This window comes from Euprymna scolopes, chromosome 13, assembly GCF_053919585.1.
Source record: "Euprymna scolopes isolate OS-2025 chromosome 13, ASM5391958v1, whole genome shotgun sequence".
Taxonomy (NCBI): domain Eukaryota; kingdom Metazoa; phylum Mollusca; class Cephalopoda; order Sepiida; family Sepiolidae; genus Euprymna; species Euprymna scolopes.
In genome coordinates, this window is record NC_136494.1 from 115,481,985 (window position 1) to 115,499,968 (window position 17,984).

General features: G+C 34.1%; 1 protein-coding gene across 1 annotated transcript in view; it reads right to left on the reverse strand.

The window, feature by feature from the left end:
• LOC145292160 (integrin alpha-4-like) overlaps nucleotides 1-11,056 on the reverse strand; it is a 139,783-nt gene extending 128,727 nt beyond the window's left edge. The window contains exon 1 of the mRNA XM_080138329.1: nucleotides 10,703-11,056. Within this exon, the coding sequence (XP_079994455.1) occupies nucleotides 10,703-10,881 (179 nt within the window). The 5' untranslated portion in view covers nucleotides 10,882-11,056. The remainder of the gene's footprint in view (nucleotides 1-10,702) is intronic.
• Between the last annotated feature and the right edge of the window lie 6,928 nt (nucleotides 11,057-17,984).

A 17,984-nucleotide genomic window follows, 5' to 3' on the forward strand; every position in this document is an offset into this window, starting at 1 on the left:
AAATAAAGCATTTTGAACGCAAGTATTTCTGACCTTTTTACAAATTTGTTTACTATTACTCATTTTTGTGAATTACTGCTTATCTGGATTTATCAATTTATTTCTTTGGAATTATCATTCACACATGTTAAATACTGTTTGGTCACTATTCCCTCCATTCAAAATTAAAAATTTTGAAAAAAAAATTTGTAAAGCACCGTCACAGAAGAGATTGTGCGAAAATTATTCAAAGCAAAGTGATCAAATGTAACCTTAGCATAATTGAAAAATATGAGGAATGCTTCGCAATAGATGAGAAAGCATTAATATAGATGATTTAGTGTTTTATAGATCAGCCATCATAGTTGTCCATATTGGCTCTATAAAATTCAGTAACAAATTACAAAAGGCAACCACATAAAATTAACCTCAAGTTCCTGAAAAGAAAAAAAAGATTCATAGTCTATTTTTTTTGGGAGGATATGTTTACATTGTTGACTGTATTTTTCTAATGAATTGTTGCTTTATTTTGTAATTGTTTTCTAATGTTTTTGTTTAATTTTCAAGTCCACACAGGACGGTTTTTTTTTTCTAAATTGGTGCATTTTATTCACAAAACTCCATGTAATAGAAAAAGATTAAAAGATTACTTCTAAACAACTTTAAAAAACAACCACAAAAAATTTATTTCAATTCAACAAGGTATGTATATCAGTGCTTTTTATGATTTGTTTCAGGAACCTAAGTTTCATTATGTATAGACGACTTTTAGAAGTTGTATAATTCGTTATCGGATTTTATAGAACCAATATTGGCTGCCACGGTGGGGAGGTTAATCTGTATAATCACTGATGGTTTAAAAATCAGTGGGCATGTTGGGAGACAGAAAAAATAAAGAAAAACACTCAGAAATTTCTAAAAAAAAAAATAAAAATAAAATAATCTTTCTACAGCATAATGGAACAAAAATGTTTCAGGAAATGACATAATCCTAATATCTCCACCCAGCCACACTTAGATCAATGAATAAGGATTGTGTTAACAAAAAAAAAAAAAAAAAAAAAAAAAAAAGACTAAGGAGTGGCAATTGTTTTGTAGTTTATGTTCTTTGGGGATTTTTTTTTTTTAATATAATATAGGCTTGAATGACTTTTTTTATATATAGGCTTGAATGACTGCTTTGCTGAAACCGGAAGTTTTGTCTTTCCTTCAAACGATTTCAGGGAAAAGAGAAATGCATCCAATTTATGCCGCCATTAAATTAATGTCGTCATAAATTGGATGCAAGAACACTAAAAATAGTACTATTTATGCTTTCATGGTGCTATGCACGAAAGGCCAAACTAAAAATGAGTTAGGATTCATAAAGAGCCGAATACTTATTTATGTCACTAAAGATAGATTATTGAAAGGGGAAGGTCTATTCAAATATATAAGTGATGGGACGATTCCAATACACTTACCGATTCCGATTCTTCATAAATCTCTAAGTATTTAACTATAAAGTTGCTATTAGTTCTGATTCATCGTCCCAAGATATGGCATTTTGAGTGTGTGTGTGTGTGTGTGTGTGTGTGTGTGGGTTCATTCCTTATGGAGTCCAAAACAGTTGGGTCGATTGTTTTTACATTCCAAACAAATGTACTTTATGTGTATGGTAGTGTTCTTAGATAGGTTTAGTATCGAAAATCGAAAAAAATCCGCTTAAAGAAATGTAGATCAGATTATTAAAAGAAAGTTTTCTTTTTTCTTTTTATTCACCCAAAATCTGAAAAAAGATCAAGTGAAAATTGGAAAAAAGTGAAACCAATAAGAGCCATGTGCTTAAATAGAAAAGAAATGTTTAATTACGAATTTGTTTGGAAGAAAAACAAATTAGCTGGGACACCTAAAGGTTTCAGTAGACATACACTGAAACCCCCTAAATTTTATTTTCTGATAACATTTTGACAATATAAAGACGTCACCACACAAAACAAGTAGCAGTGAATCAAGCTGAATCATTATCGATATATGTCCTAGTTCCAAGAAGAAACGGTAACACGTGATCAGCCTACAAGCCATTAGTGTCGACATCGTTCCGTAAAATGTGAAATATGTGCAATCCTAGACAAATGTAATCTCCTTTGGCAGAGCAGATGATGAAACCTCAGGTAACACTGGTTATATCACACCATCTGGCCGACAGGCAACATGCAATAGCGAAACTTCAGAATCATCTGTGTAACAAAGCACACGCCAAAGATTACCAATGCAACCTCATATATGCTGTTATAGCCAAACACACAGAAAGGGCCTGGCATATAAAATCAGTAGTAGGATTTTTGGTAAAACAGGCATGTTCGAAATGTTTCTGTTCAGTGCAAAATTTAAGTGTTTTAAACTTTCATTCAAGCCATTATATCAACATAATTTGATAAAAATCAACCGTAGGTGCTCCACAGTACAATGTAGACTAAAATGTATTGTGGACCAAGTCACTGTGGAGAGGCATGTGAAGCTTCCTCCCGGTGCATTGTGCTAGGTCCCCAACTAGAGGAGGCAATTGATTTGATTGAAAAGTGATGATTTCACTAATTTTGAGGACAATAAAAGTGTTGGAAGTGTGAAACATTTGTTGCTCCTCATTCAATCCTGGGTTAAGTCTGGTCTCCATGCTTGTTTAAGACATTTCTTCGGTTAGTTTCTATACTAGCTAGTTTTGTTTTGACACTAAAATGTCTGTGATGGCTGGATATTTTCTTTTAAATCAGTTATTCTTCCAATTTTTTTATCATTTGTTATTTAAAATATGGGATATATTTTAATTTTAAAATAGTCTTTTATTAAAACTAAATACTAGGTTTCATCTAAAACCGGATATTCAGTTTTTAATTAAAAGAGGATGTGAGAAAAGGGAAGAAACACTTTTGCTAAGAGTAAAATCCCAGCATCAACACATCTTGTCTAGAGTTGCACCAACATCTTATAGGTTCTTTTGTGGCTTATGTTTCACTTTTGTACTTAACTGTGTGAAAGTTTTTATTTACTTTTTTTTAAGTTCAGTAGTTTAGGTATAATTTTGTTGAATAATGAAAAAAAAATTGCAATGAAAAATAATAGTTGGTAAAGATTAAATCACACTTCATAATTCATAGTTAAAACCGTTAGTCAACAGAGTTTGCATGATAAATTGAAACACTAGGTTACTTTACTAGTCTCAAGTGTTTGTGTAACACACTGCTGAGACTGATTTTTCTTGATATTTGGAATACCAAATCGTGAGGACAAGGCTGTTAACCGTTTGTTGATTTAGTTACAAATATTAAAAAAATAAATAGAAAAAATTAAAAAAAAAAAAAAAAAAAAATCAAATTATAAGTTCACTTCCTTTTTCATCCCTTTTATTATGGTTTGACCACACCACTGAAGTTGCTAACCGTTTGCATACTGCTTCTATCTGTTCACGCCAGTTCTGTCGATGGTCGTTTGAGACAAGATCTCATTATATATATATATATATATATATATATAATTGTTCATAAAACCACATAATTAAGAATTACGTGTGCATATTCATAGTGTATTAGTTTTAAGTGTAAATAAAAATCATTTTTATACGTTAAGTTGGTTTATTTCATATTAGAATTTTATCATTATATTTTAAATAAGGTATGTTGTTTATGTATATCCAACACAAATACAATATCTTAAAAAGTATATATATATATATATATATATATATATATATATATATGGGGGGGACAATTAATCAGAATCGAAAAAAAAAAAAAAAAATCAGAACTTTTGTGGATATCGGAATCAGTATCAGAAAAATATGAACCTATTTTCCGATGCCAAAAAGGATTCCTTTATCTTTTTTATTTGATTGTTTTTTTTTTTAAATTTTCCTGTTCCTATCGCCGTTAGTAATAATATAATAAATATTCATTGATTTAAACTTGTACTAAAACTAAAATCTACATATCACTCTACCACACATGTTCGTTTTTACATTTGAGAAAATATATGCACATTTAACATGCATTTTTATGGTAATCGGGACAAAAAAAATATTTTATAGTTAAATTTTCAGATTTATAAAGAATTGGAAATTGTATCAGAATCGGGGAAAAATATTGCAATCGTTCCATCACTTACTATATATATAAGTTATAAAAATATACATGGCATTTAAGCTACACAGAATATTCCGTGTTTCATTTTCGTGAGAATTCTTAAGCCTGACAATTTCTCACAAGAATGAAACACGGAATATTCTGTGTAGCTTAACTGCCATATATATTTTAATAACTTACTACCTAGCTCAACATATGCATTGAGCATTGTTGAAGTAAATACTGAAAATTTAAGCATAAAATTATATTTTCATATATATATATATATATATATATATATATATATAGCGTCTGTAGGTATTTAATTATTATAGTGAATAAGTCCCTTTAAGAAACTTGTTTCTTATCGTTAAGCACTTTCAGTTGTAATAAGTCGGTCAACTTAGCTCATATGCATAAATCGTCATAATGACTAGATCACTGACTGGCGTTAAAATCATTCAAAAAGAATAATGGTTCGGGGGGCCCTTGCTAATGAAGCCAGACATGACTTCTGTTGCCAGAGTTCGAATCCCTCGACTGGCGTTAAGCGTGGCACCCTGCACTACTGATGATTCCCGAAAGGATGAAACACTAGTGTCTGTATTTAATTATTATAGTAAATAATTATATATCCTATGACACCTGCTGTTATGTATGGAATCTGTTCCAAATTTCAGAAGGAATTCAGTGGTTTTAGAGTTCACTTGCAATATAAACACAAACTGATCCTTTAACACAAGATCAGGTTATCAGCTAAATCATAAAACAGATTCATACAGTCGAATCACCAATGAAAACTAAATGACTAAACATGACAACCTTTACAGAAACGGACACATACTTCAGTCCCTAAAAATAATTTTTTTCAAAAAGAAAGAAAGAAAGAAAAAAAAAAAAAAAAAAAAAGAAAATGAAAACACTTTCACATATCTGAGAGAAAGTAAAATTCATTTCCTTCATGGACACTCAAAAGGTCAATCTTTATCACTCTTCAGAGGAAAAGCTCGTGAACTATAGATTTGAGGAAAACCCGTATAGAAAAGTTAGAAGCCAATAAATTAAGGGTCTTTAGTCAATGTCAAAGCTACATCCTTTTGACAGGAGATTTAACTGTACTTTCACGGAAATAGGGGGTGGACGCTGAAACTGAAATCGAGTGTAGCAGAAAATATATATAAACAAAAAAGATTATATATATATCTTTTTGACCAACATCTTTAGATCACAAACGAAGATTTGTAATAACGAGTAATTAATGACTTCTATCTTATCTAATTCTTATTAGGGTGGCTTTTTTCAAAGCTTTATATATGCTTTTTTATAAAAGTCACTGTGTGTGAGTGAGTGAGTGACGAGTCAGAGTGAGAGATCGTCACAGGCTCCGAAACGGCAGAGCCTATCTTATGCAAATTTCACACAAAGCTAATTTATGTTTGGCAGTGTTTTTAGATATGTTTTGTACAGAAATTCATCCGATAAGTATCGGGAAAAAAAAAAAAAAAATCCGATTTTATAAATAGCTTTTCTCTTTTATAGATAAGAATTTTTACCAGAGAATACTTTACGTTACACCGGCCAAGGGAGATAATAAAATTTCAGCAAATAATTTCTTAAAAAAAAAAAAAAAAAATTATATATATATTATATTATATAGGAAAGATTTTTATTATAATCTGGAGACATAGCTTAGTAGTAGAGCATTCGACTACAGATCAAATGATCCGCTGTTCAAGCCCGGGTGTACCTCATTTTATTTTAAAATTTCTTATTAATGAGTTCAATTTACGATAAAAGAGGTACCATTTAAAATCGCCGCAAGTCATTTCTTCGTTTGCATATTTTGAAACTAAACATTAATCAGAAGTGACTTTTCCAGGGAATTCATCATCAAGCCCAAATATCAGCTGACAGAATTGGATGAACGACTTTTTTTTTTTGCAAATTAGTTAACTGGGCATATTATTCCTCCTAATATCTAATAATCAATAGAGGATTGATTCTATAATAATACATACGCACTCTGCATAAATTAAAATATCATGTTTAAGCGTATGGGCAACGCCAGGCTGCCAGCTAGTCACTTAATAGCATTCATTCTTATAAAAATGATTCAAAACTATTGATAGACGAATTCGTTTTATTGACTAGCAAAATACCCGTTCTCGAACCGGTATTTTGCTAGTTCGTTTTAAAACGGATTTAGTCACGAGAAAGAAATACGATTTTTGGTGACAAAAATAAACACACGCTCTCCTTTCTCCATAAAAAATGATTCGTTAAGACTTGAAATTGAATAGAACGAAAAAGGCCATGTCTGAAGTGGACGGAAGTCCGGCAATGTCACACAATGTTTTCTTTGTAAACCAACCGATAACAGACAAGAGTATGGAATAATTTAATTATTTCCACGAACTAAAAGATTTACTACTAATAATAATAAAGCTGCAATCTGCATCTGCCAGACGTTGCCCGGTAGTCTTTACTTTCATTTTTCCATTTTAACTAAACAGCTTTGTTTTGTTTATTTATAATAGGTTTTTGAATGTTAACATTTAACACGACATCGTTTGGTCATTAAATTATTAATTGAACCAAATGATACAAATGTGACTAATTTTGGGTTAAAAAATATCGTTCCAATAGTGTAGAATTGCCAGGGTTTGTGCAAAAGCGGTCGACTGCACAGTAAAACAGTGTTCACTGAACACCTCAAGTCTTACTTTAAAATGTTTTTTTTTTTTACACATATAAAGATAACCAAAGTGTTTATTGAAAGTACGAAATAGTTAAAATCTCCTTCCCATATTAAGAATGTTTTTTTTTTTTTTCATTTTGGTACTTATACAGAATACGGACAGTGTTATTTTCCAGACAGGATTTTTAAGTTACATTTAAATTGTATGGTATCTTGTTTGTTAAATTAAAGAACAGAATTAATAACGCCCCCCCTCTCCATATTAAGAATGCCTTCCTTAATAATATCAGCACGGTCCGTAATTTGTTTTTTGTTTTTTTGTATTAAATTCGTTTTAGAATCTTACAAAGACTTTACATTGATATTTTAAAAAAAAATTGGGGTTGTTTTATTATACACATAGAAAAGCCCTTCTTAACATGGGGAGTGGGGCTTCCTATTAAATTTGACACTAAATCAAAACGTACACGGGCGTAAAAACATAGCTGCCAGAGTATTTGCACTGCATAATACAGGTCTTTATCTTGATAACTACTCGTCTCTGCAAAATTTAAATATTTTCGTATTCAGCATAGTCGCTGACCTTTACAAGTCGTCATTTTAAAGAAAATTGTGGAGGTGAACCTTAATGTAAAAATTTACCGCATAAAGAATTACATTGCTTAATATTCGGAAAACTATTTATTTGCAGAAAATTTAAATGCGATATTCCTTTTCAGCATACCTGAAAGCCTATAAAAATCGTCATTTTAAAGGAAAATGTTAAGTAAAAATTTACCAAAATAAAAAAGGAAATCATGAAAAATAGAAAATAAAGTTAGATAATCGATTTTTTGTATATCTTTGTTCAAAGCTTGAAAAAGTAATAACGCAAACCAAAAGAATTGTATATTTTCAACAGAAACCAATAAAGAATACTAGATAAATGTTTCACACTATTTATGCACATGTTTCTTAAGAACAAAATAATTTAAGGGGGGGGGGGAATTCGCTTAATTTCATCAAGTAGTTTTTATTTTACAGCACAGTGAAAAAAGCAATTTGTTATGATACCGAGCAAAACGTTCGATTTTTAGGAAGAAAACCTAGTAATAAAGATGGGGAGGGAGTGTCGGCGCTTTAACTGGAGTTATCTCCCCGTGGCGTGTTCAACAAATTTCATAATGGCTGACTTCAACGCGCTCTCATAAAAACGTGTTTTTCTGCTGTAAAATAAAAACTACTTGATCAAATTAAATGAGATTTTTTTTTCGGAGATCTTCAGTCCAAAACGACACCATAACCTTTTTTCCATATTTTCATTTTTTAAGGTTTTGATTAAACTGTACAAATACCGAAAAATCATCTCTAGAAATAGCAATTTTAAATTACAATAGCTAATTTTTAATTTAATGTACGGACTAAAAACAGAAATGATGAAGTTGTTGAAAAATAGATCAGACTAACTTTAATTAATGTTAGTCAAAAACACTTTAAATAATGTAAAAATAAAGAAAAAGGATTCATGTGTTAAGATTTTAAAGTAATCATTCAAAGTAATAATTCGGAATTCATACGGAATAGGATGGAGGTGTAGTATCTGTTTTGCCATAAATAGAGGGAAATCGGAGACGGAGGCAATTTTTATTTTGGTCCAAATCTAGAGTCTCCCCCCCCTCTTTCTGGGAGCTGAATGTTCCCTATATTAAACCCCGATCTTGTGTCAAACTTTGCCCTGGTGGGGAGGTTAGGAATTATAGATAATTCACCGAACTAGGTTAGTCCCTTCCGTCTCAGAAGGCCACATCCCTAGGTATTACCTCCTCCTTCGAGATGATTACCAACATTAGTTCCCTCTTTATGAGGAGTTCAGTCAGTGTGTCGCCTGAGGCTCTCATTCGTGAAGGAGTGCCGACAGAACAACACAGGTGTATTTGTTCCCACTCTAGATCATCCCCCCCTTTTTAGGGGGAGGGATGAATTCTTAATGGGGAGACAGAAAATTTAAAAAAATAGGAACAAATGGCAAATTCATCAACCCCCCCCACACACACACACACTAATTTGAAGTTAAAATCTATTTCGATTTATAAAAACACATCACAATTCAAATTGATAAGTTGCAATCTGGTACTTTTCAAATATAATAAAATAATTTCCTCACTCTGTCCTCCTTTTTACCAAATATTATATTTGGAGAATAAAATAGAAAGGATTTGTTTAGTTTCTTATTTTAAGTTGCTTAATTATTAAAAGGTATTGTTAAAAATCAAATATTTAAGACATTTTAAATCGATTCTATGAATTCAGATATTTTTTTTTCTTTAATGTAGACGGATTCTCAAGGGAGACGAAGAGGAAATGGTACAAGAATCGTGGGAATAGATTGAACCCAAAAATTATCTCAAATCGAATTAAAAGCAAATTATTTAGTTTAATAGATGAAAAAAAAGGTAAAATTATACAAACACCGTGACAGCGAATTAACCCTAACCCTAACCCTAACCCTAAACCCTAACCCTAACGCTGTCACGGTGTTTGTATAATAATACCAAAAAAAAAAAAGAAAAAAAAAAAGTCCGATATAGGACTTGAATAAATCACAGAATTAAGGTGTGTATTTTACTGAAACAATAAAAATACAAATAAATAGTAAAGTTAAAAACAGAAGTTTCAATTAAGTTTTACTTTAAAATTAGTGATTTGTTTACGAATGAACCGAAATGCATTCTGATATATTTTGTAATCTAATAAGATTACGAAAATAAATATGCGATTTTATATTTCAAATGAAATGAAATAATTGATTAATAGTAAATAAAAATATGAAAGTCACGAAAGGGTGATAAACAGGCACACGACACGAGTTGACACAATTTTATCATAAACATTTAAGTTTCCGTGACAAACATATGAAAGGTGTTATGCATCTTAGCTTATGAACATAAAACGGTGAAAGTCCAGAATTCAACCAAATTAAACAAAAATATAGACCCGTCACCTAACGAGAACGTTATAAAAAAAAAAAAAAAAAAAAAAAAAAATCACGTAAATTGGTCAAGTAGTTTTATTTTTAAAATCAAATTTTATGAGGAGGCGAGATGTGTTTTGATCTGCCATGTTTAATAAATTAGGCAGAGACAACTTAATTCGAACTACAGATATCAAAATCAGCCTCGTAATTCTTAAAATTTACTGTTAAACAAAAAATTGTATAAAAAAAAAAAATAGATTTAACTACTTGATCAATTTATGTGATTTTTGGAATATGACATTTTCGTTCCGTGAGTACGGTTTTGGTGGATCTGTACGAGTGTTTTCCATATTTTTGAAAGTTTTTTTTTTTTTCGACGATTATCGTAAATTACAGACTTAAGTATCATATTAGACGAAAAAAAATTAAAAAATAAATTTAATGACTTAAGGGGGTTCTAATCACGTGACACGTCGGTAAAGAAATGGGCAGTAATTCAGGTAGCAATGAAGTAGAACGTAATAACAAGAAAGTGAATCCCCTTTTTAAAATTCATTAATTTTTGTTTTTTCAAAAAAAAAAAAAAAATCTGTTAATATGATACTTAAGTCTAATTATGATAATCGTCAAAATTTTTTTTTTTTTTTTTTTTTTTTTTTTAGGTATAAAACACGCATTTTTAGGGGGGTGGGCACTCTCGTACAGGTCCGCCAAATTTTTTTTTTTTTTTTTTTTTTTTTTTAAATTAGGGTGAATTAGGGTAAACAATTATACACAACAACTCGATAATAGGATTTTTTTTTATATATGGCCGTTTTTAAGTGAGTTTTGCGTCGGTTCTTTTTATTATTATTTCGTAACCGGATTTAAATTAAATTATCTCAAAGTTCTCTTTAAACAAAATGTAACATTAAAAATAATAATAACTTAGATTAAGGAAGACAAAAATTAAAACAAATCTGTTTTTCTACTCACGTTGGATCCTTGTTGTGGTCATTACTTTTAAGTATCGCCACGGAATAACCAAAGAAGGTTCCTGGCTGGCCAGAATAGGGAATCGAATGGTTCGTATCCACGTTAAATGCTAGGGTTATAGAAATAAAAAACTGTAATAAGAAAAAGGGGAAAATTATCCAGGAGCCCAAAACAAGCATTGTCGGAGTTTTCTATCGCACTAATAAATAAATAAAAACTAAAAACACGCCGTCAGGGTGTTGCTTCGAGAAAGGAGGGAACACTCAGAAATGGTGACTGTTGAACGGCCGGTCTACAATATATGTATTACAATCAAAAAAGTTGTAGGAAGAGGTAGGAGGTCGTGGCTTTTATAAACAAGGTGCTTCTTCTCCTACTCTCTCTCTCTCTCTCTCTCTCTCTCTCTCTCTCTCTCTCTCTCTCTCTCTCTCACACACACACACACACACACACACACAAATGACTCAGCGGTCGGTCCTCTCTTTTTTTGTATCACTCACAGACAATCCTCAGTAGATTTATTTTTCCCGTTTTTTTTTTTTTTACGTTTTACTATCCTAAGTAGAAAAAGAATGCCCATTGGTTTAAAAAGAAAATATGTGTTAAAAAAAAAAAGAAAAGATCGTTGATGTCATTCAGACGCCCCCCCCCCTCCCATCCTCTGGTTGAATAATGGTACCAGTTTAACTTCAATGGTTTAGTTAAGTTTAATAATTTGAATTTTAAATTAAAAGGTATCAGTGTAGAGTAACCCCCACCCTCTCTAAATCACCCTGTTCAATGAGATTCTGTTTTATTTACACAACTACGTGTGAGTGCAGTAAAAAGAAAGGAAGATAAAAAAAATTAAAAATCTAACGTAAAATGATCTCCCAATTCCGGCTATTATAGTGGTTTAAGGCAGTTAAATCTTTTTTGCCTTAATTGTGCTTTGTGGGATAGATTTTGTGAGTTTTTGCGTTTACTCTGTGTGGTGGGGGTTTACTTCTTTTTCTTTTTTTAAGCGATTACGTGTGTGACTTTGCCACTCGGACTTGGGATTACTGATAAAAAAATAGTTAACCGCTTTAAAAATCTATAATGACCTAAAAATGAAGGATAATTTTAGGAAACTGATCACCAACTCTAAATTCTAAAATAATTGCTTTTTTATTGTTGCATTTTTTTTTTTTTTTTCACCAAGTTTTTCAGGATGTTCACACGTATTCGTCTAAAAAAAAGTAGAATCTTGTTCGAACATGTTTCCCTCACATATACACACCCGCATGTACGCACTCACGGACGTAGGCACACACACACACACACACACACACACACACGCATATACACAGCCTCATACACACACTCACATTCATGCACACACACACACACACACACATACACACACACACACACACACACACGAGCTGTGACGTCACTTCTTTAAAAGTGAAAACCAGACATGCGCACACAGAACACTAACTCCAGTATAAAAGTAAACAAAACCTGTTAACTGCCCTTTTTTCATCCGAACCAGCGTTCGAGCTGCTTAGTCGACGAACCAACCGCGTGCTCTAACGTCACTCTATCTCCCCTTTCGCCTTTGGTCCATCAAAACAGACATGTGCGCGACGCTCTACTGAGCTTAACCCTCTCTTGCCATTTCGCGTTTCTCTATTGCATTCCATTTCCTTCCACGCGCGTAGTCGTCAACAGCTGAATGAACACGTGTACACCGAAGACTTTCATTTCTCAACATAAAATAAACGACATGTTTATTTTATTCCAGCATTTCATTTTTTGTCCCTCTACTCCATTTCCTATTCTTGCCACGCGCAACATGAAATGGTGACCCCTTTATTTTAAAAATGAAATGAATGAGAGTGAACGAAACACGCGGTGTAAGCTAAACCCTTCCACACAAATTCACGGCACGCACGAAAAATAATTTTTCTCTAACAAACAAGCAAACTTGTCGACCACGAGGTGGAACAATTTCAAACCGCGCACACGAAATTGAAATATAAAAATTTCAAAACAAAATGGAACTTCAACAGATGGACTTCTACAACGAAACCATGGCATTAAACATTCGGCAACCCGACCGAAACCAAGACGAGGAATTAGCAGAATTAAAGTCGGCAGTTGAGAAGCTTTCAAAGCAGCTAGCCGACGCACTTCAAACGCGTCAACATTCTCACAGAAACCACGACGACACGCGGCAAAGTTATAGGCGAAGAAGTTCAAGCAGGAATCGGTCCACGTCACGAGATAAACAAGATGTTTGTTTCTATCACAGGAGATTTGGCGTCGACGCGAGAAGATGCACTAAACCCTGCGCCTTCAAAAAACCGGCACAGGGAAACGAACCTTCCAGCCAGTAACGACGACGACTGTAGCTGGAGCACACAAAAGAGGTCGTCTATTTTATATCCGAGACAAAATTCACAGATATAACTTTTTAATAGACACCGGAGCGGAAATCAGTGTCATACCGACACCGCATGACCACCCAACAGGGACCCAATTTTTCAACTTACAAGCCGTCAACGGTACAAAACTACCCACTTTTGGCGAAAAAACTTTAAATTTGAACCTTGGAATGCGGAGGAATTTTTTATGCAATTTAACCATAGCCAGCGTGACCACTCCAATTTTGGGGGCGGACTTTTTAGCTCATTTCAACCTGTCTGTCGACATGACTCATCACACATTGACAGACAACGAAACGAAGATTTCGGTGAGAGGAACTATCTCGAAATTTTTAACCACCAAAATCAGCACTGCCTTACTCGAAGATTTACACATCCGCCGGTTACTCAAAAAATTTCCTCATCTTTCCCAGCCGTTTAAAAACACGGACCCCATCAAACACAGCGCTAAGCACTATATTAAGACAACAGGACCGCCCGTTTATTCAACCCCCAGACACTTGAAACCGGATAAATACAAATTGGCAAAATCCGAGTTTCAAAACCTACTCCACATGGGAATAATACGGCCCTCGAAAAGTGCTTGGTCATCACCACTCCACATGGTACAGAAAGCTGACAACACCACATGGCGCCCGTGCGGAGATTTTAGATGCTTAAACGCAAAAACTGTTCCAGATAGATATCCTATTCCCCATATCCATGACTTCGCCAATGGACTCCAAGACGCCACAATTTTCTCCAAACGGGACCTTGTTAAGGCATATTTTCAAATTCCAGTCACAGAAGAAGATATTCATAAAACTGCACTGACCACACCATTTGGCCTTTACGAGTTCCTAAGGATGCCTTTCGGGTTGAGAAACGTCTGTCAAACTTTCCAGTGTTTGATTGACGAAGTTTTCAGAGGTCTGCCGTTCATATTCACTTATTAATCGCCAGCAGAAACCTCGAAGAACACCGGCTACACCTGGAACAAACTTTTGAAAGACTCTCACATTTCGTTCTTAAACTAAACACCGATAAATGTGTTTTTGGCCACCTGGAAGTTCAATTTTTCGGTCATTTAATTGACAAAGATGGAATCTCCCCTTTGCCTGAAAAAGTAAGCCGTTTTGTAGGCATAATTAACTATTACCGACGTTTTTTGCCTAACTGTTCCATGTTACTCGCACCTTTAACGGACTTGTTAAAAAAACGAACCAAAAACCAACAGTTAGTTTTGGAAGGACCTGCACTACAGGCCTTCGAACAATCGAAAACTGCTTTGGCAAACTTCACCAAACTTACATATATCCAAGATAGCGATACAATGGAGCTTACGCTTATGACGGACGCATCGGAAATAGCAGTAGGAGCTGTCATTCACCAAATTTCTGACAACAAAATGACCCCTATTTCATTCTTCTCTGCTAAGTTAAACAAAGCGCAGACTAAATATAGCCTAAATATAGCACTTTCTCAAGAGAGTTACTTGCAATTTACCTTGCAATTAAGCACTTTAAACATCTCCTTGAGGGCAGAAAATTTTCCATTTATACGGATCATAAACCTCTAACATTTGCTCTACACACACATGTCGACAAATATGGTCCACGAGAAATTCAACACCTGGACTTTATAGCACAATATTCTACCGATATACGGTATGTAAAAGGACAGGAAAACGTTGCAGCTGACGCTTTATCTCGCGCAACAATTGCTTCTGTAAATTCCACGCCACTAAGTATGGAATTAATAGCACAAGAGCAATTAATCAATACCACACTCTCAGCTATAATGGACAAAACTTCACTGAAGCTGAAAGAAATTCCGATACCATTCGGAACAACAAATTTCTATTGCAATGTTTCACAAAAACACCCTTGCCCTTATATTTCACTCAGCCTCAGACGACAAGTTTTCCAGCACTTCTACAATTTGTCCCACCCAGGAAAACGTGCCACCGTGAAATTAATAGCAGAACGTTTTGTTTGGCCAAATATGAATACGGACATCCGTAGTTGGACAAAAACTTGCATTCCTTGCCAAAAAAAAAAAAGTTCACAGGCACACAAAATCACCTTCAGGAACTTTCAGTGTACCAGACGCTAGGTTTACTCATGTGCATATCGACTTGGTTGGACCCTTGCCCACTTCGAAAGGACATACCCACATCCTTACTATAGTCAATAGATTCAGCAGATGGCCGACAGCAATACCAGTCGAAGACATATCAGCCGCAACAATAGCCAAAGCGATTTTACAAGATTGGATAGCGATTTTTGGAGTGCCCTCTGTAATCACAACGGACAGGGGCTCACAGTTCCAATCAACTCTTTTCACTGAATTCAACCATTTGTTGGGAACAAAGCACATTAAGACTATTGCCTATCATCCTTACGCAAACGGTATGGTGGAACGATTGCATAGACAATTAAAAGCATCTTTGCCTATGAACGAAAACAAATCGGACTGGTCAGACAACTTGCCATTCATTCTCTTAGCAATTCGCAACACTGTGAAGGAAGATTTGCAGAGCACACCTGCAGAATTAGTTTTCGGATCAACACTGATTTTACCAGGACAATTCTGCGAAAACAATACAGACATTTCCCCAACGACAACTTTTGTGATGGACTTAAAACACAAAATGTCACAATTAAAATTTACTCTAACCAAAAAGCCAGACACGAACATTTTCATTCCAAGTGATATTTACACATGTAAATACGTTTTTATCAGGAATGACGCAGTAAAAAAAAAACACTATGTCCAAATTATTCCGGAACTTATTTAGTTCTCGACAGGAGTAAAAAGTATTTTACTATTTTAAAAAGAGAAAAAAAAGACACTATAGCAATAGACAGACTTAAACCTGCATTCATAGACGAACAATTACACATTTCTCCTAGTCCAATACAAGAACATACACACTCAGAAACGGACAAAGAAATTACAAAAAACAACACACCACAAACAACAGCAAAAACTGGTCGAAAAGTTCATTGGCCAAAACATTTCAAACAATACATAACTTATTAAAAAAAAATATATATATATACATAAAAAACAAAAACGAAATACGTTTCTCTTGTATATATATATTTTTTTTTCTCCCCAGGAGGGAGAGTCTTCTTCGAACATGTTTCCCTCACATATACACACCCACATGTACGCACGCACGCATATACGCACACACACACACGCACGCATATACAGAACCTCATACACACACTCACATTCATGCACACACACACACCCGAGCTGTGACGTCACTTCTTTTAAAGTGAAAACCAGACTTGCGCATACAGAACACTAACTCCAGTATAAAAGTAAACAAAACCTGTTAACTGCCCTTTTTTCATCCGACCGCGTGCTCTAACGTCACTCTATCTCCCCTTTTGCCTTTGGTCCATCAAAACAGACATGTGCGCGACGCTCTACTGAGCTTAACCCTCTCTTTCTACAGGTCGGCTTGCCATTTTGTGTTTCTCTATTGCATTCCCTTTCCATAGTCGTCAACGGCTGAATGAACACATGTACACCGAAGACTTTCATTTCTCAACAGAAAATAAACGACATGTTTATTTTATTCCAGTATTTGAGTTCTTTGTTTTCTTCACTCAATTCGTTTCACTATTTTTTCTTGTAGCGAGTTAGGGTATTTTGTATCCTGGTCCGCAACAATCTCATTGGAGAGAGGATGATCTAGTCAATCTACAAATTTACCTGATTTTGTCTATTTTTTTTTTTTTTTTTCCTAATTTCTAATTTTCATGTAAAAGATAATTTTTTAATTCAATGATGTAAATTATGAATTAAAATGGATTTTGGCATTACTCCAAAACAACTTCCAGATTCATCATCTATAGAAAGAGGCTAGCTAAGGAAGAAGGATAATGTGGTTTCAAATTTTTTAGATGAGGATTGATAATTTGTATTGTTTGGATTATTCAGACTACTGTTCTCTGTTTATCGAGCATTTGTTTTATGACGTTATGATGCTAGCCCAGTATACTGGCATACGATGCAGTATATAAAAGCCTAACCCGTGAATATGCAAGACCATGAATGGGGGATCACAAACAGGTGAGGGTATAATGTATTTGGATCATTCAGGCTACTGTTCTCATCGTAAGTGTTATTCTCACACCGTTTCGGCCGATGTAATCTCCGACCTTATGAGCCGTTCCATATAAGTTATCAAATTTACCAAATTTTCATTACTAATGATTACTATATTGTCCAATTTCTACTGTACACTCTTTAACCCTTATCCTTGAGTGGCCTCTTGGCCTTGATAATGTGGTGATGCCTATGTAAAAAAAAAAAAAAAAAAAGTGTATCTTCTCAAACTCAGGAATCTTTCTCAAAATCTGTACAGAATTTTGAATGGAACTCTTTATTTTATCCATGAGAGTAGAACGCTCTTGTTCTGGTAGCTATGACCAGATAGGGTTTTTAGTTCTCTCCCACTGCAAGAACTGAGACACCAGGGTCGGAAAGTGGTACTGAGAAGTCAGTGCTCCCAAGAAGTAGCATTCTGACCTGCAAAAAGTGCCTGGGCAGCCCCATTTTCATTTCCCGACAAGAGCACCTTAGGCAATTAGCAATAAACTTACTCCTCAAAGAAAGAAGGCAAAGTCTGAGAGTGTGAACCTCCTTGAACTGCACAACATCAGTCAACAGAGACCGGATCATTACAGGAATGATCTAATCTTTGTTGATTTGGGGGCCAAGGATAAAAATCCCTTTAGAAGTCTTTGAGTAATTCACAATTGTATTCTAAGTATCACCTGCACTGAAGATTTAACCTTTAACCGCCAGAAAAGTGTAACTTAGAATTAACTGTAACTTAGTACTTTATCCATTACGCCCTAGATTCTTAT